The 21,897-nt window shown below is 39.4% G+C and overlaps 1 protein-coding gene across 1 annotated transcript in view; it reads right to left on the bottom strand.

The window, feature by feature from the left end:
- Nucleotides 1–21,839, bottom strand: part of FREM3 (FRAS1 related extracellular matrix 3) — a 65,954-nt gene extending 44,115 nt beyond the window's left edge. Inside the window, exons 1-3 of the mRNA XM_081959943.1 lie at nucleotides 16,343–21,839; nucleotides 15,152–15,241; nucleotides 2,413–2,559 (exon numbers count right to left, since the gene is read on the bottom strand). Of these exons, the coding sequence (XP_081816069.1) occupies nucleotides 2,413–2,559; nucleotides 15,152–15,241; nucleotides 16,343–21,536 (5,431 nt within the window). The 5' untranslated portion in view covers nucleotides 21,537–21,839. The remainder of the gene's footprint in view (nucleotides 1–2,412; nucleotides 2,560–15,151; nucleotides 15,242–16,342) is intronic.
- Between the last annotated feature and the right edge of the window lie 58 nt (nucleotides 21,840–21,897).

The raw sequence follows: 21,897 nt of genomic DNA, 5'->3' as shown, positions 1-21,897 counted from the left end.
CGTGCCGTGTAAGCTCCTGCTGCCATCCCCACCCCCGCGCCCGTGCTTGCTGGCGGCCATGCGCTATAAGCGAGCCCAGGGTTCCTTGCAAGGCTGCAAAAGGTAACTGGACTCGCTTATAGTGCAGAGCCACGGCAGGCCGCTCCAGCTGACCTACCGCCGCCCCCTCCGCCCCGTGCTTAGTTGCAGCTTACTTACCTCCTCGGCAGGCAGCAATAGAGAGCCAAGCAGGAAAATAGGCAAGTGGGTTTAGATAGGGCTCTTAGAGGCAGGCAGGGCAATTGGTGAGCCAGCCAATCAGTGAGCGGCGGGTGGGGCAAGTGTGGTGCGGACAGGCAGGGGGAGGGAGTTGGAACCGGTTCTAAACGGCACGGTAGATTTGTGGAACCTCTTCTATAGAACCGGTTGGAACTGGCAGGAACCCACCCCTGAGTATATCCACTTTTCCACACTTTGGGAGATTATTCTACCTTCTATTTTAAATACATTTTTTAAAAAATATCTGGTCATTCTTCATATACTGCTATTTCATTTCTTCTCCTTTTCTTCCATATTGATTTTTCCTCATTTTTTCTACTTTTAATATTGCCAGTATAATATTCCTTCTCTCTATATTATGATGGAGGTAAACTATAGATAGTCAAGTCAGGCAAAAGATCTGCATAGTGTCCTCCTGGACCAGATGACAGAATTTACAAGGATGTGGTAATGGGAATTTTTAACTAACTCTCCAAACGTTTGTTGCAAAACCAACTCAGCCAAAATTATCAGATTCTAAAAAAAATACATCCAAAAAACAAAACAAAAAAAATCTCCCACCATTGCAAGGAGGTTCTTTGATCATCATCTGACATGCCTGGCCACGTATGGTAGCATACAGTCCTTAGCCACAACGACCCATGTTGAGTGCACAGCAAAGGGTAATTTTTTAGACAGTCAAATGTGAGAGTTATATGACCCTATCATGGGGATGGGAGTCAGAAAAGTAATACAATGCAATACAATAGCAGAGTTGAAAGGGGCCTTGGAGGTCTTCTAGTCCAACCCCCTGCCTAGGCAGGAAACCCTATACCATTTCAGACAGATGGCTATCCAACATCTTCTTAAAGACTTCCAGTGTTGGGGCATTCACAACTTCTGGAGGCAAGCTGTTCCACTGATTAATTGTTCTAACTGTCAGGAAGTTTCTCCTCAGTTCTAAGTTGCTTGGATTTGCCCAAAGACAATCATAAGCAAAAACAATATTCCAATGTCTAAAGTTCTCCACAACTGTTGATTTCCAAGTCAATGCTGTCTCTGTCTTCTTGGGTAGAAATTGTAATGTTTGGGGATCAACTAAAGGACACCAAGCTAAAGAAGATTGCAGCACTTGTTCCTAAGGGTCACTTCTATATTTTGAGCCATTTTGAGTTAAATGTTTGAATTCACCTGTGACATCTCCCCCCACCAGCTTTACAGTTTATCTTAGCACTTCTAAAAAACCTTGATGAAGAAACTTCAATGTTTTCCATACACTTTTCCCCCCTGTTTCTTAGTGGAATTCACTGAACCACACTTAACAAAAAGTAATCAGACACATTTTATTTTAGTTAGGAAAGGTGATGGATTTTTTAAAAGATTCAGCATTAACAATTAGTTGACTACAAACATTTCAGCAACGTACTATGTTTCTTGTACCAGCCAGTATTTGTTGTAACAAGTTTGAAGACGTCACAGAGCTCAAATCAAGAAAGAGCACCAACAAATTGCTAATATGTCTCTAGAGAACAGTTTTCCTTCCTAAGGTAGAAAGTTTTTTCATACAAACAGGAATAAATGCATTTTTGAATCTAAAATAAAAAAGAAGCCATTTGAGAAGAAATGGTATAGCCCAATATAAAAAAAAAGTCCATGAATCTGCAGGGCAGTCATAAAAACATACATTTATAAAAATATTGTACTAAGAAGGATAATCAATGAAGGTATGTAAGGCAGACTAATCCAGTGTTTCCCAACCTTGGCAACTTGAAGATGTCTGGACTTCAACTCCCAGAATTCCCCAGCCAGCGAATGCTGGCTGGGGAATTCTGGGAGTTGAAGTCCAGACATCTTCAAGTTGCCAAGGTTGGGAAACACTGGACTAATCTATAGCTAGAATAGATTAGCTTAATACACTGCAGGGTTCATTCAGAAAGATATCTAACATAAACAAATATTCAAAGTACATAGTACTTTGGTTGACACATTTGTTACCACCTTCATTACTGTATATTTGTTTACATGATATTTTACACTATAAAAGTCTATTTTCTTTTAAGTAATTTTATAGTGCCTATAATCTTTTGACCAGGAAAATGGTGAAAATCACAAGTTCTCTATAATAAAGCTACATGTTCCATTTTAAATATTTCAACATATTAAAACCGTACTTACTAACAAATGAAGTTTCCCCCAGATATCCTCTGCGTTTCAGGGTTACCTCCAGAACCTTGGAGTCCTCATCTATCATGTAATATTCTTTTTCCAATGAAATCCAAGCCCAGTTCAAACGAAAAGGTTGGCTCTTCAATCTGTTTCCTCCTAAAATTCAATAAATAAATTATTATGTAGTACATATATAATCTGAAATATATCCAGAATCCTTTTGATATTCACATATACAGGGTGTCCATGATATACAATATGAATAAAACTGCATGAGTAAAACAATATTTCTTCACTGTAATACTATGCAAATGTGTTTTATTTGGTTTCCCCTTAATTGTGTCTTTTTCATGAGACAAAAATACAATGATTATTTTTAAAAAATAAGAAAATATAATTGGACTTTCTGTCTTCAAAAGAATGACATTTGTCTTTCAAAAGCAGATGGACTGCTGAATTGTGTCCTCGTGGCTTTGTTCTCCTATGTTGTGCCATGGGTTTGTAATGTGGTGTTTTGTACCCCCAAAGAAGACAGCAAAGTTCACATTCTGAATAGGGAGGACCACTGGTTTGAAGAAGGGATCAAAGAGGTCATCTACGTAAAAATTGAACAACAGGTTAGACTGCAACACCACCTATCTCCTTTCTACCTTTTAGCAGTCCCAATTTGCACTCTGATTCAGGTAGCTCTGAGGGTAGGGATAAGACACCAAGGGGCCTCAATGAGTCACAGCTCACAATCAACTTTCAGAATGCTAAGAACCAGATGACTGCAAAGTATATAAATCCTTCCATTCCATTCAGTCAAAACTGCAGAAGCTTCCTGGATGAGAAGAAATATGTTTAAGGAAAAAAACCCCCAAAAGTCCAGTTTTCTTCAAAAAGCACTTTTGGGAGAACTAAAAGTGGGATCTGGATGATTAAGAGCCATCATAGACATCAATCTATTTTATTTATGATGATGTGAATGAAACTGTTAATAACCTAAACAGATAAAATGTATCATTAATCTAGGATCATATGGAGTCCACCAGCATTTAGTCACTGATTATCACAATTCAGGTAAATTGTATCAAACACATCATCACAATGGATGATTGCTTTATGCCTTGCCAACTCCTCTACACTGTACTGGAGTTGGAGAAGAGATCTTGAAGCTAACCATGAAAGCACTATGAAGACACTGTGAAAGATAGATACCCTATGACACGGTGACATCCAGCCAAGGGAACTAGAAGCTGAGCTGCTGACAGAACACACTGGTGTTCCTGTGCTATGAGCCTCCATCAGCTTTGAAGACACTGCCAAAAGAAAACTGTGAGCAGTGTCACAGAATAACACCCACAGCTGCTACTACAACAGACTTCCAGTGCCCTCATTGTGATAGATTTTGCTTCCAGATTGAGAGTGCAGAGTCACCTCTGTGTCCACAGATTAATAGAATGCAAAACAGAGTTTTCTTCAAACCTGAAGGACTACCTATAAAATGCATAAAGTAGCTTTAATAAATTGTAAGAAATCTGTAAAGATCAAGTCGTTCAAAATATAAATCTTCATTAACTTCGCTAAGATATATGACAGAGAATAGGGAAAAGCCAGTGCTTCAAAGATAGCCAGTTAAGGCATCAGACTAAAAACCAGGAGAATATACAACCTTTAGTTAAGATTACAAAAGATGTGCAATTATAAATAGATGTGGTATATAATGAGTGGTTTGCTTGACTATTTCTGTAGCCTAATTCATCACATTACTTAAAATTGTTTAAATTCACAATCACCGGAAAATATTAATATTTTACAATACTTTTTACAACTGGAGATTGAACACATTCCTTTATATAGAGCTGCATTGTGAAACATGGATTAGAGAGTTTATTTATAATTAATAATAGCAAACCTAGCTACCATAGGTTGTAACCATACAGTATATAAATAACAGAGTTCATGATGTCATGCCTTCCTGATTTAAATGCAGGGCATAGGGTTATATTTTTTTAAGAAATTAATTGACTGAACAAGTTGCAAAGTACACATTTCACTATTTTTTTCTGCTCAGCCAATATCCCCTCCCTTCTATCACAGGATTGTACTTTGTGCCTTTCAAGGGAAGCCGAAAGAAATTGTTAGAAGGATATCTGAGTTTTACAAAGATGTATTACTGTTTGTTCAAAAAATTTCAAGCTATATCCTATTTTATAATTTTGGTCTCCTATTTCAATATCATACATGCTATCTCTTCAAAGAATGATTTTGAAACTAATTTTTTTAAGTCTTTTGTTCCATTCATTTTCTTATTATTGATATGGCACAAAGAATAAATAATATCAGGAGTCAAAATGAAAATGTTAGGTTTAAAGGTCCATCTTCCAAACGACAAAGTACAACATGGTGTTTGATTCTGCCACACATCCAATTCAATTACCTTATGCTTAGACTACTGTAGCACATAATTACTTTGGGCTGCCCTTGAAAAAAATCTGTAAACATAATCAAATGCAAAATTGTATGGATCTGTTCTATGCATTTTAAAGATCATGAGATACTGGTCTTCAAACAATTGGAAATGCTTCCAATTTGTTTTCAGATATAATTTTAAGAAATCCTGGTTCTTGCTTATTATGCTCCAAGAACTCTAGACAGATATTTGGAATACCATTATATAGACATGTCAAAATTACCATTCATCAAAATCTTGTTACATGTATCTCTTGTTGATATCCGATAGCTTCCTAAAATATTTTAGTAGCAGAAAACAGCTACATTAACATTGAGAGGTAAAACAATACATACAAAGACAACATAAAAACCCACCATCCATTAAAACATTTCAGGAAAGGAATACTACATAACAATTCCATGGTCACATGGATATTAGGTTTTCTTAACATCTTGACCCCAGCACTGGGATGATAAGCCAAGCTTTATCTGCCTTCTGGAAGACCAGATTGGTTGGAGCCATCCAAATATGTGGAGAGGCTCTTCCACAGGCCACACAATCCCTGGTCCTACAAGAGAGCACTGTTTGACAGAGGGGATCTGGAACATGCCCACTCTGTCATATCAGGTGTATAAGATTGACACCCTGAGACATAAGATGGTCCCACAAGAAATCTGTTCCCATTTCATATAAGGTTTTAATGATAATAACCAGCACTTGTAATGCACCTGGAAGCATACTGGTAACAAGGTTTTAGCAGCAGTGGTGTAACACATGCACTTTGTAACATACACACTGTCCGATTCTGTATCAGTTCAACCTTCTAGGGATGTTAAAGGGCAGCTCCACCTAGAGAATGCTGCAGTAATTTCACCAGAAAGTACCTAAAGTATACGTAACAATGAGCAAGAACCTCCTGGTCCAAGAAAGGGGGCGACTGGCATGTAATCATATCAGTAAAACATTAGGAAGATTAAATTAGTTAACTAATGGTTTTATAGACAGCTGGTAAAGATAACATTGATTCAGGCTTAGTGTGTTGTGTAAGTCTAGCCACTGCACGTTATAAACCCTGTTGATGATTTAACAGACTCTGCCGCATTCGATAGAAGGTAATGAAATAAATTATTGCAATAGTGGCGAATATCTGGAGCTTGGCTATAGGGTGAGGGTTCGTTCTCCAAGTTGGCGGCTTGGTTTCTGAATGTTTTGTTACCAGGCTAGGAAACATCTTCTGCAGAGTTTAGGGATGTCAATCAGAGGTGGGTTGCTCCCGGTTTGGCCCGGTTCCGCCGAACAAGGAGCGGTGAGGTGGCCTGGGTTGCAGAACTGACAGCGACCCTGACCGGCCACGCCCCCAAACTGGTTCCCTGGTCTCTTCTGCCATTGCTGGCATGTTTCTGCGCATGCGCAGAACAGTTTTCAGTCAACTGAGCATGCGCAAGCAATGTGCCGCATGTGTGAAGCTAATTGATACCAACTGGTACAGGAACCCACTGCTGATGTCAGCGTCATGTTCTTCTGTTTATAAAGGCTTCAGGTGTGGGTGTGTCAAGTGAGAATCTTGTACATGGATTATTGTTTAGTGTAATGAGAAAACATGCAATAATAAGTAAAAGAGCAGGATGGCAAACTGACACTGGTATTTGGATTAAAATTCCCATATGCTATGGCCAACAGTGGGGCTATAAAAGTAAATTATGATAGTAATCCAAAATTTGATGTATACCAAGTTGCTTAATGGATTAAAAATATCCTCAGAATAGCATCTAATAATAGTAACAGAAATGCCAGGTCTTTGCCTTAGTCTCAAATATACTGTATCAGAAATCTACTATAGTAATAACTTTTATTGTTTTCAATAGAAGAAATATATAAAACTTGTCAAGGCAGAAAAGATTTAAAATGAAATATTTCAAAGTAAGACATTTACTTCTTATTGTTCACTGGTAGGCACAAAAAACCTGGAACAGGTCCAAATTTTGTGCTTCACCAGACACCAGTCAATAGCAGAGGGTCTAAGAGCAAAACATCTAAAAGGGACCTGGGAAGATCAGCGCAAAAGCTGTGACAAAGTGACTTTGATACTTTTTAAACTTTTTTTAAAGGAAAGGCCACATATAGATTTTGAACGGTTTGTGGGGAAAGTTGCATTCCCAAACTGTTGACAGGATCAGGACAAATGAATGGTATGGCCTAGCTAAAATAAAATCTGATTTAACTTAATGTACATTTAATTTGAGCTCAATTAATATGATTATTTTTCTGCCTATTTAATAGTTCTTGTCTTCTGTCAAAATAAATAGAAGAAATACAGTTTGGTGACAGCTGTTGAAGGGGCTTGGAGAGTCACACCCAAGGTTTTGGGAGCCACATATAAACCTGGGGCTGCAGCTTGAGCACTCCATCTATATAGGGTAAAGCAACCTGCCCATTTACAGACATCCCTAGTTGTGGACGATCTTCTCCAAGTTACAATCCTTCATCAGTCAGATTATTTGTGGATGAAACAATTACCCTCATGGTTGTATAGATGTTTTCTTCCCAATCCTTGACCCTCCTTTACAGGTCCACAGCCCTTCGTTCAAAAACACGGATCATCTGTCTTACACAGAGATAATTAACATTCCAGTGATACACCCTGTGCCTCCCCTATACTACTTCTGTTTTTCATCTGTGATACGTACTTCACCAGTTGAGAACCACTGATGCAGATCACTAACTGGAAACAACAGTTCAAGGGCTTCAAATTGGCAGTTTTCCCAGCCCTACAGGGTGATGCCAAGAACTCAGAGTTTAACTCTTTTGGCCCCTTCCCCAAATTATTACTCTGATTGGCAGTGAGCCTTGGGCACAAGTCTTTTTCCTCATTCATATCCATCTGTCTGTTGTTAATAAATAATTATGGGGCTTGCAAATCATGTAAATCTAAGCTATAGCTTTCCCCCAAAATGGGTGTACTCCTATTAATTGCAGCAGAGGAGGTGATTGCTATGCCAGCTTGACAAATGCAATATTTCACATCTTAAGGACTCTTAATAATTGTCCTCAAGTGTGTATGTAAACATTATGGCAGAGTGTTAATGGTTACATAAATAAATAAGAATAAGGAAACCATAGCACTATAATTATCCTTCAGCAATATGCTGTGAAACTTAAATTGTTTGGAAATAATATGTAAGCATGTTATATTAAACAAGGAAAGTTTTGATTGCAGCAAAGCGTCACAGCTTCATGTTGAGGCAATTGTGTTCTTGCACTGCCTCGTTGAGACCTTCCCAAGTTATCTGCACGTATGTTATACCCATATGATTCTTCTCCTGGGTTTATACTAACGGATGAGCAGATGACATGGTACACTTGAAACAAGTGTCAGACCCGGAAGCCATCTTTTACATTGGGCCTTCAGGCCCGCCACATTTTGTGCTGGGGGATTATATGGAGAAAGGAATGTTAATTAGACTATATATCTCCCATACTCCATATACTCCATACTCCCACCTCTCTGTTGGAGGTGTTACTTGGAATCCTGACAACAAGCATGGTAGACTTGAAACAAGCATGGGCCTTTGAAAAGCAATTCAATTGCCCAAGCAATTCAAGGAATGGTGTTTTCCTTGTGGCGTTGACATGAACAAAGTCTCTGAAGCCATTACACTAAGGTAATTTTGGAAATGAAGCTTTTCTTTCCTATTTTATATACATTGTTCTCAGTCAGGATGTTCACCCAAATGCTTAAATCAGTGAAAAAATTAAAGTCAAATAATATCTACCTCATATTTAATATTGACTAATGAATGTGATTGTGCTATACTAGATGTTTGTGAGGATACAAAATCTTGTCTAGTCAATTTTGGATGAGTTTATTATATAACATTCTTCCCTGAAATCATCCTGCAATCATGCAGTTAAATCAGGATTTCAGGATTGGTTCCCATAGGATGGAGAATTATTTCTATTTCCCTAGAAGAGTAAGATATTTCTTAATTGGGTTCTGAACCTGAATACTGAAGATCAACAATACTTACAACAATACTTAAACTTAAATAAACATTAAAAATAAAATTACTTAAATAAAAATTTGAATTGCTTAAAAACCCCCAAAATGACTGTACTTTTACTGAAAGATACATTAGGTTTTACATTGCTTAGAATGCCACCTTTTAAAATTGGGATAGTATTAGAAAGATATAATTTCTTGCTAACTCTATCATATTCTTGCTAGCCCTTCAATGTGGTCAGAAAATCCTGCTTCAGCAGAATATTGAAAGATCAAAGGAAAACAGCTGTCCAACATTTCACAAAACAAGAACAGTACTAGCCAATGTTAACTGAATAACTTTTACTTGATATTCTTACTGCTCATAACTCTTTCTGGTTGATTATTAGGGACCTCATCAGCCCAAGTTCACCAGTGGTGAGATTCAATTTTTTTTACTACCGGTTCTGTGGGTGTGGCTTAGTGGGTGCGGCAGGGGACAGATACTGTAAAATCTCCATTCCCTCCCCACTCCAGGTGAAGGTTACTGCAAAATTCCCACTCCCTCCCAATCAGCTGGGTCTCGGGATGCAGAGAATAGATGGGGGCGGAGTCAGTCAGAGATGGTATTTACCGGTTCTCTGAACTACTCAAAATCTCTGCTGCTGGTTCTCCAGAACTGGTCAGAACCTGCTGAATTCCCCCTCTGAAGTGCACGTATCTTATGTGTAGTCAACATATATATAGCTATCATCAACTTTTGCTTTTGTTTCTAGAGTCAATTTGATGGATCTACAGTGGTAGAATGAGACTGGCCAGAAGATTTCCCCCCATTGCATGATATCCTTGCATGGCAGGCAGAATCCTATCACTCCTTGAAAATATTGAGTTAATGACATTGGGTTACTTATCCTTGAACATGTCGTCCAGTGTCAAAATAACAAGGAGTCTAGTGCCCAGCACACAAAGATTGGTTTTGCTTATTGGTTTGAAACCATGCCTTATGCCATTTAAAATAATATCTGAATACATCTGTTAGGATGTCTCCAACTTTTAGGTACTGCTGGATTGGCATATTTTCTGTCTAATTTTCTGCCTAATAAGGCAAGTGTTTCTTATAAATATGGCAAGCAAAACATGCTATCTAATAGCTAAAATGTTGCTGAAATTGTTTTGAAAAATCAGACATAAATGTAACTACTGTAAACTATCTTTCTGTGAAAATCCATTATGTGAATTACAGCAAAGTATTCTATTTCTTATACATGACTGAAGATTATATAATAAAAGGAGAGTATTTCATCTTTGTTTATAGTTCTATTAAGTAAGGCTATAAAACTATTTTCCTTATAAGGCTTACATTTTGGAAACTGTTTTCATTGTTTACAATGCACTTATTTCAACATATACTTTGCAACTTTTTTATGGGTAATATATTACAATTTTAAGTGAATAGATTTTCAAAAGGAGAAGATTACAAATGACTTTCTGTTCCTGGTTTGTTGAATAATAGAAAAGCGCCTACAAAACTCTAATTTACCTAATAGAAGAATGCAGCACTAATTATTATGCCAATCAATGCAGTTAGTTCTCGACTTTTGACCACAATTGAATCCAAAATTTCCATTGCTAAGTGAGACATTGCTAAGTGAGACACGTGAGTTTTACCCCCATTTTATGACCTCTCTTGCCATAGCTGTTAAGTGAATCACTTCAGATTATAAAACAGTAACCTGGTTGTTAAGTAAATCTGGCTTCCCCGTTGACTTTGCTTTTTCAGAAAGTCTCAAAAAGTGATCACATGACCTTGGGACACAGCAATGGTCATAAGGAACCAGGTCCCAAGCATCCGAAATTTGATCATAAGATCTTGCGAAGGTCATAATGTGAAAAACGGTCATAAGTAGCTTTTTTCACTGCCATTGTAATTTTGAATGATCACTAAATGAACTGTTGTAAGTCGAGGACTACCTGTATTTTGCTTTTCATTGGAAGATTTTCATACAATTATTTCAGTTTGTTATCAATGTTTAAGACAATATACGAATCAACTTATAAAAGACAATACACTGAAGCAATAAAGAGCTAAGCATGATGTCCTATTGTTCTGATTTGTAAATATAGTTAGCAGTATTTTAAGTTAATTCTAGGACCCCACTAAGCTTGCCAAATATAAGCTCGGGCTGGAGAATTCTGGGAGTTGAAGCCCACAAGTCTTAAAGTTTGAAGACCTCTGTATTAGGTTCTACACGGCATAAACTTATGACCCAGAAAACCACATGTATGTACTTCTCATATCACTGGAATACCCAAAGCTGATTTGTTTGTGTAACAGTTATTATTGATAGATGAAATATTCTATAATTCTACATAGAATATTCTATAATTTATAAAATATAATAAAACAAATAAAACAATTTGGTTACCCTCTAATGAAGATTTACCCTCAGACCAAAGACGGTTGTCAGAACAGAAAAGAAATTCAGCTATACGGTTCTTTGCCTTGCTGAAATAAATCATTCTATCTGGTGTTTTATTTCACCTCTTACAGCAGAAGCTTAATGATACTTTCCATACATTTTGTTTCTGTTGGCTTGAGTTCAGTACTTTTCTTTCATTGTTATGAGTGGGAGTGCATGTGACAAGCCATTTATACTATCACAACATTATTGATGACTGTACTAGAAACATTTTTAAAAGGAGGAGCCTTTTAAAAAGTGTAAAATGATCAAAGGTTTTAAGGTGCCACCTGCTGCCTAGGACATAGAAATTATTTGATTGATCAAAGAAAATCTTATTTCTTCCCACCTAGTACAAGTAGATTTCCTAGATCAATATGATATAAGCTTACTCGTTAAATCTGGGTTTAGAAAATGAACAAGTACATTTGCCAAAGTGTGATCGCCAGGTATAAGGAACCACCTGGTTATCCTGCTCTCCCAGCCTTATTTAGGTATTTACTCATATCATTGGTCACTCTAATGCAGGGGAGTCAAACTGGCGGCCCGCGGGCCGGATGCGTCAGGTGCAGGCCATGTCCACCCCAGCTCCACTAATGGGGCAAATGTCACGAAACGTCACATGATGGCAATGTGATGCCACGAGTTTGACACCCATGCTCTAATGAAATAGAAGCCACACAGCACATCTAGCTCCAATGCCACAGCTACATTCTTATCCCTGCTCCAAACATCATCATACTCTGAAATGGGTTTCTTGTGAGGGAGGGGACAATACACATAGATACTGCTCTAAAGGAATAGAAAGCGGCTCAGCCTTTGGGGACTGGCCTTTTCTTAGTTTATCAAATAATGAATATGTGCTCAAATAGTACTCCTACCATCTTCAAATGCATTTTCTCCGTATCACTCTATCCTTTCTCTCCAGGAGAGTGGAGTTTGTCTCATTGATGTGATAAATCACCTACAGATATCAGGCACTTTGAAACTTTAAGGAAAGCTCCATGCAGGTTCTTTAGATGTGTTTCTTTCATTTATTTCTAATCACTGTTTACTACTGAGAGCAGGAAAAAAAATAGATAAACTATTTCTTCCTGTTTATTCACTTCCCAAAGTTTCTTCCCAGCAATTCTGTGTGTGTGTGTGTGTGTGTGTGTGTGTGTGTGTGTGTGTGTAAGAAAGAGCGAAAGAGCACATGGGTATAAAGTTTTTGCAGTTCCTTCCAGTTCTGGTAACCACTGCAGCCCCTGTAGAATTTATTGGAACCAATATAGCTTACTAATCCAGAGTCATGTATATGGGAGGAGTGGCCATACAGTACTGTATACTGTATACATTTTGTATACGTACATGCTGTATAAATGTATTAACTAAATAAATAAATGAAGATCTCTGCCTCACTTATCCAATATTTTGGATTATTAGAAGAATTACTATGAAAGATATTATCATAATTCATCATTTCAAATCTCCTTGTGACTTCTTTCGAAAGCTAAATGTATCCTCTTGGTTACTCAATTTCTATTCCACAAGATTTATGTTTGCAAGTTAATTATTATGCACCAGTGCAATACACAAATAGAGAGTTGCATTCTATTGTAATTAGAAATAATGCACCTGAGGGCATTCCTTTCCTGCTCCTTCAGCAAACCCGAACATCATATTACGTTTAGTCATAAGGCTCTTAAAATCAATTATCACCTATTATCAACTTTGGTGTCACATTATCTATTACCTTCATTAATCTCAGATTCATTAAGAAACTCTGATCAATGCATGTGTCTTCATTCTATATAACCTCAGCTATTAGCTTCTCATTTAGCTTCATAAGGTACATGATTGTACCTTATGAAATCAATCAATCACTGTTTATTCCAAAGATAGAGCCACTTTTTACTAAGTTCATATACTGTATGCATAAAAAAGATCACTCATTTTATATATCTTAAGTACACATGAATTTCAAACAAGTTAGTAAATAATTTGGCTTAACAGAAATCCAGCATTAAATTTAAACAGGTACTGTCTCATATGGTTTTCAGAAAACACAAACATTTATCGAATGTATTTTGGAATGTAACCAGGTCTGTTCTGTTTTTTTGAACTATTGAGTGTAATGCATTCTCCAAATAAAAAAAAATCAATTAATATTTCATTGTACATCGTTACAATAAGACTATTTTTACCTGAAGGCAAAATTATCAAAGCATGTGACTTTACTTTTAAAATCTAGGAATAGTAATAAAGCCTGTGATCATTGTAATCATTAAAAAGTTTACTGACAAGTCAGAAAAACTAGCTCATAACAGCTTTTTTTTTAAAAAAAAAAATACGGTATATTATAAATAAATTATAACTCCTTATAAGGAAATTCTACTGGATCTAAACAAAATCAATCCTTGATGTGGTTAGGACTGGAGACTGGTTTGCATGATGAATGTGACACATCTCAAATTATCACTTAGTCTAATGGATATTAAAGGCTAAAGTGGGAGGACAAAATGGACTTCGGGGTATTCTAATATAGCTCTTCCCATGTTATACCCTTATACATATCATGCAGTTTTCCACGACCTGGCTGCCCTCCAGCTATATGGATTTCAACTCCCAGAATTCCTCAGTCAGTTCCACTATTCCACTGCTGAACATTCTGGAAAGTGGCCTAGTTGTGGGATGACTACTGTTATACTGTTTGGTATAATGTTTAATACAGATTAAAATACTAAACAATTAGATATGCCAGGAATTTAGTGATTATAATATACATGATTTTTATAATGTCCCATAGTTTTCTTTCTTCAATTATATATTTATTAAAATAATTAGAAAAATGTTTTTAAAAGTTGGAAACTGTAGAGCTGAATCTTCATTTCTATCTTGCTTACCCCATGTCTTAAGACACAGTTTTCCCCGTCTTCCACCACATCATCATTTTAATAGGACAGCAATAGAAATGATTAAATATATTGGAAGCAGTTATATTGATTGTGTAATGACAGTGCAGCATTTTTGTATTTGAGGTTCTTCAGAATACATAGATAGTATGAATGTAGCCCCTGTCTGCAAGTTTTTAAAGCAGATGCAATTCCTCCAGGATCATATATCTACCCTTTGTGGTTGACTGAGAAGAGAAGTGGCTGCTTTAAAGATATGCAAACAGATGTGCACTCCTGTGTAGCCTGAACCACTTTTTGGAATCAAGTCTGAAATACTGCATAGTCCTAAAATGAGCTTTCTTGTGCTCCTCCTTTCTTTGTCATGACTAATTTTAAGATTGCAACTACTAGAACAACCTTTAGAGCACCAGCTGTCTCTTAGCAACAAAAATATTGGACCTATCCTGATATAGAGATGAGACGGAGTTGCAAGGAACACATGTTCATCATTAATAACCAAAATAACAAAATCCAATTAGAATGTATAATTAGTATTTGAAGTCATATATTGTACAGGTACCAGATTATAATCACATTTGATTGAAAATTATGACATCACAAATATTCAAACCTTTCCTATCAATTCATGGAGACTCTTACAATGTATTTCTTCACTACCTAAACCAGGTTTCACACTAATGCTATTGTCTCTAAAGAACCCATTTCAAATCTGTAATTAGGATGTAATAATGTACCTATACCAAGCCAAAACAAATTGTAATTTCCAATTATTGTGTAAGCTCGTATATATGATATGAGTTTCAATATCTCTGAGCACAAAAGGACTTCTGTTTTTTTTTAAAAAGCATAGTTTCAGTACAAGCAATGTATTTGGTGCAGCTTGAATTACAACAAATTCACAATATTTAATGCCAATATTCATGTGCACATCACTTTAAAACTACTGAACCACTGTAAAAAAAAAGGAAAATCTTACCATTATCTTCAATTGAAAAATAGAAGATATCACTCGTAGCATTTTCATGTTCTTTCAAGGCATAACATATCTTCATTTCATCTATATCAGCTGATGGGAATGAGAAAAGTTACACAAGTCAATGTTGACATCAAGATATTTTCACTACAGGTTAAACTTACCCCTTTGGTTTTGTTTGTTTATTTGTTTAGAATCAGCTTATATTTGTGTAGTATCCTTCACAATATATGAACATCTGAAAAGGTTTAACATTTCTCCCTTTGTCATCTGGAGAACCAAACCTGATGCCCTTCAGATGAATCTGAGCTATTCACATGCTCAGACTTCAATGTCCAGAAAGAGATTATGGAACTTTATCTGCAAAGTATCTGGTTGGAGAACACTTGTTTAAATGATTGTGAGTCACTTGTTTTCATTTAGAACCTATAGCTAGGCATACACATAATACTGTTCTATAGTGTTAGAGTTCTATAAACTCTAACATAATACTGTTAAGAGTTTATAGAACAAACTATAACAAACCATTATGCTAAGCCATAAAACATTTACAAATCTCAATATAAAGAACACATCACATTAAGTCTTCATGTGTGAATCCAAGCTATTAATTACTATATGCTCAGAGCACTTGGAATGAAATATAAAATTGATAAGATTGTGCTGGTTGTAATCACTGAATAATACCATAATAATTAATGGAACGCCATCACAGCAAAAATTGTTTTCTTATTCCATGGGATAATACATATTACAGGTGTTTACATATTTTCTAATATAGAACAAGTTTTTTGACTGTTGAGAATTTGTAAAAGTTAAACATTTTACACTGTCAAACAACTGAGAATGCTCATATAATAAACCGTATAAATCTATGGCAATTTGAAAATGTATTTGTGTCCATAGTGTAAAGCCACTTGACCTACAATGGGCAGAGCTCTTTACTGCTGGATTTAAGCCATTATGAGGCAGGAAATGCTTTTGGCTCGACAGGATTATGAATCCAGTTAATTTTGAACCTGGCAACAAAATAAATAATGGATTGGATAGGTGTAATGACCATATAAGAGAGTAACTTGCTTGTAGATGTTGAATATAATTTTAAAACAACATTCAGACAGATTTCATTGTTTTAGAAACATCGACTTTCTTAAAAGAAATGAATAAATAAACTAGTGATTACATAGTACTAACCTTGGGAAAATGATTTGACACTTGCATTTCCTAGACCAATATTAATGAGAAATCCATGCTTTGGCCCATCTGTGATCTTATATTTCAATAATTTGTGTGGACTATCTCTGTCTTCTGCTTTCAAAGACTTGCTGGTTATTAGGAAGCCTAAGTGTCCAGTTGCTATATTTCTCAGTGTGGAGACACCCTTGTTCACTACTATTTGTGGTATTCCATTGTCTAAAGCATTGATCTGAATTTTCATCATCTGTGGGTTACGTGTTTCAAGGATGGTATCAGGAAAAACATAAAAATCTGGATGTGTCCCATCCGTTACAGTGAAAGAGAAGCTATCATGATTAGTTTCAGTGCCATCATGTTTGTAGCTGATCATATTTTCATTTAAGTCTTGTTTAGTGAAGCTGGTGACAGAATAGCTGTTGTTATAAATAATTTGACCATGTACAGGGACTTGGGTAATTATGAAACGGAGTACATGGTCAGGTGTATCCCGATCATCCACATTTAGCTCAAATGGTGTGATCAGTTTGGTTTCCCCTTCTTGAACTGTGAGGTCATGTAATGTGAGAACTGGTTTTTTATTGTCTACATCAGTAATAGAAACTCTAAAAGTACGGAAGACTGGATTATAGCCATCAGTCACTTCAAACTCAAAGCTATCCATCTTCACTTCATCATCTGCAGTGTGAATGTAATAAATCTTGTTTCCAGCTAGTTGAAGTTGAGTGAAGGTAGTGACAAGAACTCCAGGGTTATCAGAATTTTCTAAATGACCTCTGCTTGGTGCCCGGGTGATGCTGAACCTAAGTAGTTCATCAGGACTGTTGATATCACTTGTACTGAGGAGATCAGTAGTGAGAGTCACTTTCCCTCCTTCTTTCAGAGTGACTCCTTTATTGATCACCTCGGGAAACACCATATCAATGCCATTGATAGTAATGTAAAAATATCTGTCTATCAAGGGATTGATGCCATCAGTGACATCAAATTTAATTAAGTCCCGGAGTCCCTGTTGGCCTGTATGTGTATAACATATATATTTATGATCTATGTCATCCTGTGTGAAATTCATGCCAAGTGTAATGTTGTATAGCACCTCTTTTTCTTTACTTATATGCTGTAGTAAGCCATGCCTGGGGGATAAACGAATAATATAAGTAAGCATCTTGTCTTCTGAGTCTATGTCAGTAGCTTTGAGATCTTGATTGGTGATAAATTTAGATTCACCAACATCTACTTCTAATCCACTATTGATGGACATCCGGGGTGTTTCATCATCAACCAAAATGACCATTATTAACACTTCCTCTTCCACTGTGTGTAGGCCATCAGTGAGCTGGATTTTGAAAAAGTCCTCTTTAGTTTCTGAGTCATCATGCTCATACACAATGCTAGATGCTTCCTGAATTTCTTCCAGAGTGAAATTGGTAACAGACACAGTACCTGTAACAAGCTGGTTAACAATCTGTCCATACTTTGGAGGAACAGTTATAAAGAAGCGCAATTCATCTGGGGGAATATCAGCATCAGCACCATTGAGAATGGGTGTGTCAATTACCAAACTCATTCCTTCCAACACCACAAACTCACGTACAAACAATTCGGGCTTCTCATCATTGGTTGGGATGATGATAATTGGAAAGAACTGAGGTGGTGAAAAGTTGATACCATCAGAACACTGGAAAGTGAATCTGTCTTCTAAAGGTTCTATCCCCTTATGGATGCTCTGAACATAGTTGATATGACCAACACGAATATCTTTGATAGAAAATGCACTGATGGGAATCCCAGCTCTGGATTTTTCAGATCCTGGTGCTGGAGAGATATTCTCTAGATATCCAGCAGTTGACTGTGTTAGAATGGTACATAGAATATCATCTCTGGGAGTATCAATATCTTCCACATCCAGCAGTTCTAACCTTAACACATTTTTTTCTCCTTCATGAACAGTGAATGTTTCTTCTCCCAACATAACTTCCGGAGCAATGTTGTCCACTGGCAAAAGAGTTACAGTCACACGCACTCCTTCTATTGTGCTTCCTCTCACCACCCAGTCACTGGACCGATCTGATATAGTAAGATTGAAAGAATCAGTCTGCCTCTTCAATCCAATCTCTCCACTATTGTGAGCATAAGCGACTGTTCCGCTTATGAGATCTTCTTGAGTGAATCTTTTAGAGGGTACTCCATCCACTAAAATACTACCCAGCTTAGGGGGGTCCTCTACAATAAAAGTTAATGCCAGTTCATCAGTATCCTCATCTGTGCCCTGGATAAGAGAAGTTGTTATTTCAGTAACACTATTTTCCAGAACATCAATAAAGGCCCCCAAAAGTCCATTACTACTAGGGACCATGATGCTGGGACGTTCATCATCAACTGGTTGAACAGCAATTTTAACTGTGATTGGTACCTGATGAACTTCATCACTTACTTCTAATTGAAAGGAATCACTTCTGTACTCATCACCATTATGCTGATAGGATATGCGACCATTAGCAACGTCATCTAACAGAAAAGATTCACCCTGTAGCATCAATCCCTCCTCCAAGTAGCGCAGGTGGCCATGCTGAGGTGCTTCGGTTAAAGTGAAGACAATTCGATCAGTGTCTGTATCTTTATCAGTAGCATCTAGCTGAGTGGTGGTGAGAAAGAAACTGTGCCCCTCAAACACAGTGAAACCAGCATTGGTTATTTGTGGGGGCTGATTATTCACTGGCTGCAAAAAGAAAGTGAAAATACCTAGAATGGAATTACCAGCTGCATCTTCTACACTGTAAGTGAATTGTGCTACTCTTGGAGTAATGCCAAGTTCTTGGTCTGGTGGTCTATAGGCCACTTTATGATGATTTATCTGTGCTTGAGTGAAATGGGTAATGGGCACCAGAGGACTGTCAGTCAATACAATTTCACCTGCCAAGACAGGATGATTTTCGTCAATGTCAGTTGGTGATGTAAGCACTGTATATTTCAGTTCTCTATCATCTGTGTCCAAATCAGTATAACACAGATAATGCTTCTTGAAATGTGTCACCTGATATTCCAGGACAGTCATCTGTAAAGTTGTCCCTGGATAGAGTTCTGGAGATAAGTTATCTACTGGCTGTATCTTGATGATAAACACCTGTTCTTCAGATTGATTTGGAGGGTCATTATCATCTTGTAGATAGAATACAAACTGGTCCATCACTACATTGGTGCTATGAGGTCCAATATGCCTGTAGAACAACTTTCCATCCAGGATATCCTCTTGCAGCCATTCAGTCACTACCTTCTCATACATACCCTCACTGTCTATAAAGTGCCAGGGGGATGGATCACTCTGATCTTCTTCCATACCTTCCTCTTTTTCATAGGCTGATGGAACCTCTTCCTGACGTAATAGAAGCTCACCCAAATGTTTCTGAACAGGTATACCTGAAGACTTTTTAACCTCCTTAACAACAAATTGAATAGTTGAGTCATCAGAGTCTATATCAGTAGCACTAAGAACAAAGGGTGAGATCTGCACTACCTGGTGCTCACTGAGGACCAAGCCAGTGTTGGCATTAAGGAGCGGCGGTTGATCATCATCAGGGGCAATTGTAATTGGATAAAAAAATTCCACCTGGTGTTGTGCATCCTCCATGCGGAAGATAATGTTATCACTGAAACTGTGCTCACTGCCGTCATGCTGGTAGATCACCTGTCCAGCTTCCAACTCTGCTGCAGTAAAGAAATGACGACCAGGAGATGCACCCAAAACTCTCAGTTCGCCATGTTTTAGACCTTTTGTAACCCAAATCTTCACTTCACCTAAGTTGTCCTCATCACTGATTACAAGATTGTCAGAAAGCGGCCTTGACTGGCCTTCAAAAAGCATCATCTGAGGGCCAGCAATGCGATTAAAGACAGCCACCGGAGCCAAAGTGTTCATAGGTTTTACTACCACCATGAAGGCAAAGGGGTCTGAAGAGGCACCCTCAGGGTCCAACACCTCCATCTCAAATTGGAAGAGGCGCTCATGGTCCGAGTCCACTGTAGGAGGCTGGTAGGCAATCTTCAGCTCCCTCAACTCCCGCTGAGTGAAAGAAGTGAGTGGCCGACTAGGATCATCCGTACTTAGCAAGTAACCAGTTGTGGCATCCTGCCCTCCAACACTGAGCCAGGGAGAGGTGAGATTAAATAGCAGCAGATCTGAGGGGGTCTCCAAGTCCTCCGCAGCCAACATGTCAGGGGTGATGGCGGTCAGCACAAACTGATCCACCTCCATCATGAGCAAAGCCACAAAGCTGGGCTTGGGGGGCGTGTTCTCAGCCCCATCCCGGATCCGAACCACCACCTGAAAGTATTCCTGCTGACTTAGGCTCTGGGGAGATCCGCTGTCCTCCAGCACTTCCACCCGCATGGGGATGTAGTCGCGGTTGGGGGAGGGCGTGGGAGCCGTGTGCTGGTAGCGGATCCCTTCGCTGAGGAAGCGGCTGCAGTCGTTGCTGTAGCCCGGCGGCAGGGGGCGCCCGCGGGCGTCGATCAAGCGCCCGTAGGAAGGCAGGTGGTTGCCGCTGCTGGACGGGTGAGGGAGGGCGGTGAGGCGGCAGTGGCGACGCGCGGCTTCTCCCTCCTCGGCGAAGGCCAGGACTTTGGCGTCCAGGGGCTGGCTGAGGCCCCGCAGCTTCTCCACGGCCAGCGGCAGGTTGCGGCTGAGGAGGCGCAGCTGCTGCGACAGCACCTCGGCCTCCAGCGCGAAAGGCACCACGGACGTGCGGGTGGGGGAGTCGTAGCGGAGCTGGAGGCTCAGGCGGTCGCGGCCGGGGCTGCGAGAGCCGTAGTGGGTGTAGGTCACCTCGCCGGGACCGAAGTCGCAGGGGAAGCGTTGCGGGGAGAGCGTCCCCGGGCGGTGAGGCGCAGGCGGCGGCCCGCTCTCCAATACGGTCACGACGCACTTGTCGCCCGGCTGCACGCGGATCACCAGGTCGCGGGCGGGGTCCAGGGAGACGGAGCGCCCGAAAGGCACGCGCAGCCCGCGGTTGGCCACCAAGATCCCCGCGGCGGCCCCGTCGGTAGCGCCCGGTTCCGCCGGCTGAAGGAGAAGCGACGGCCCGTCCGAGTCCGGCTGGGTGGTCCCGAGCGCAGCCAGGAGAGAGAGCAGGAAGAGCAGCGCCGCCCCGGAGGACTCCCGGCTGCGGCGGCGAAGGTGCCTGGGCGATTCGGCCATGCCGCCTCTAGTGCTGCCTGTCTTCTCCCTCTCTCTGAGCGCGGGTTCCGACGGACTTTGGGACCCGGGGACGGCAGGGCGGGCGACAAGGTGCAGGAGCCGGGCTTCTGTGTTGCTCCGGAGCGGGGCTCTCTGGGACTCGGCCACTGCCTGCTGCAGGTACTCAAGGGGAGGAGAGGGGAGGGGGAGCTGGCAGCCCCCTCGCACCGCCCAGGAACTGCCTCCCCCTCCTCGGCCCACCCAGGAACCGAGGCTTAGTTTCTCCGCCGCGCGAAGCGGCGGGGAAACGTCCGTTCGCTGAGCGAGCAGCTCCCCGAAAGACGGCAGGGGGACGGACGACCCTCTTCCGACCTCGCTTGCA

This window comes from Natrix helvetica, assembly GCF_964273705.1.
Source record: "Natrix helvetica genome assembly, chromosome: 7".
NCBI lineage: Eukaryota > Metazoa > Chordata > Lepidosauria > Squamata > Natricidae > Natrix > Natrix helvetica.
Note: the sequence above shows the minus strand (reverse complement) of the source record. Positions and strands in the feature narration are given on the sequence as shown.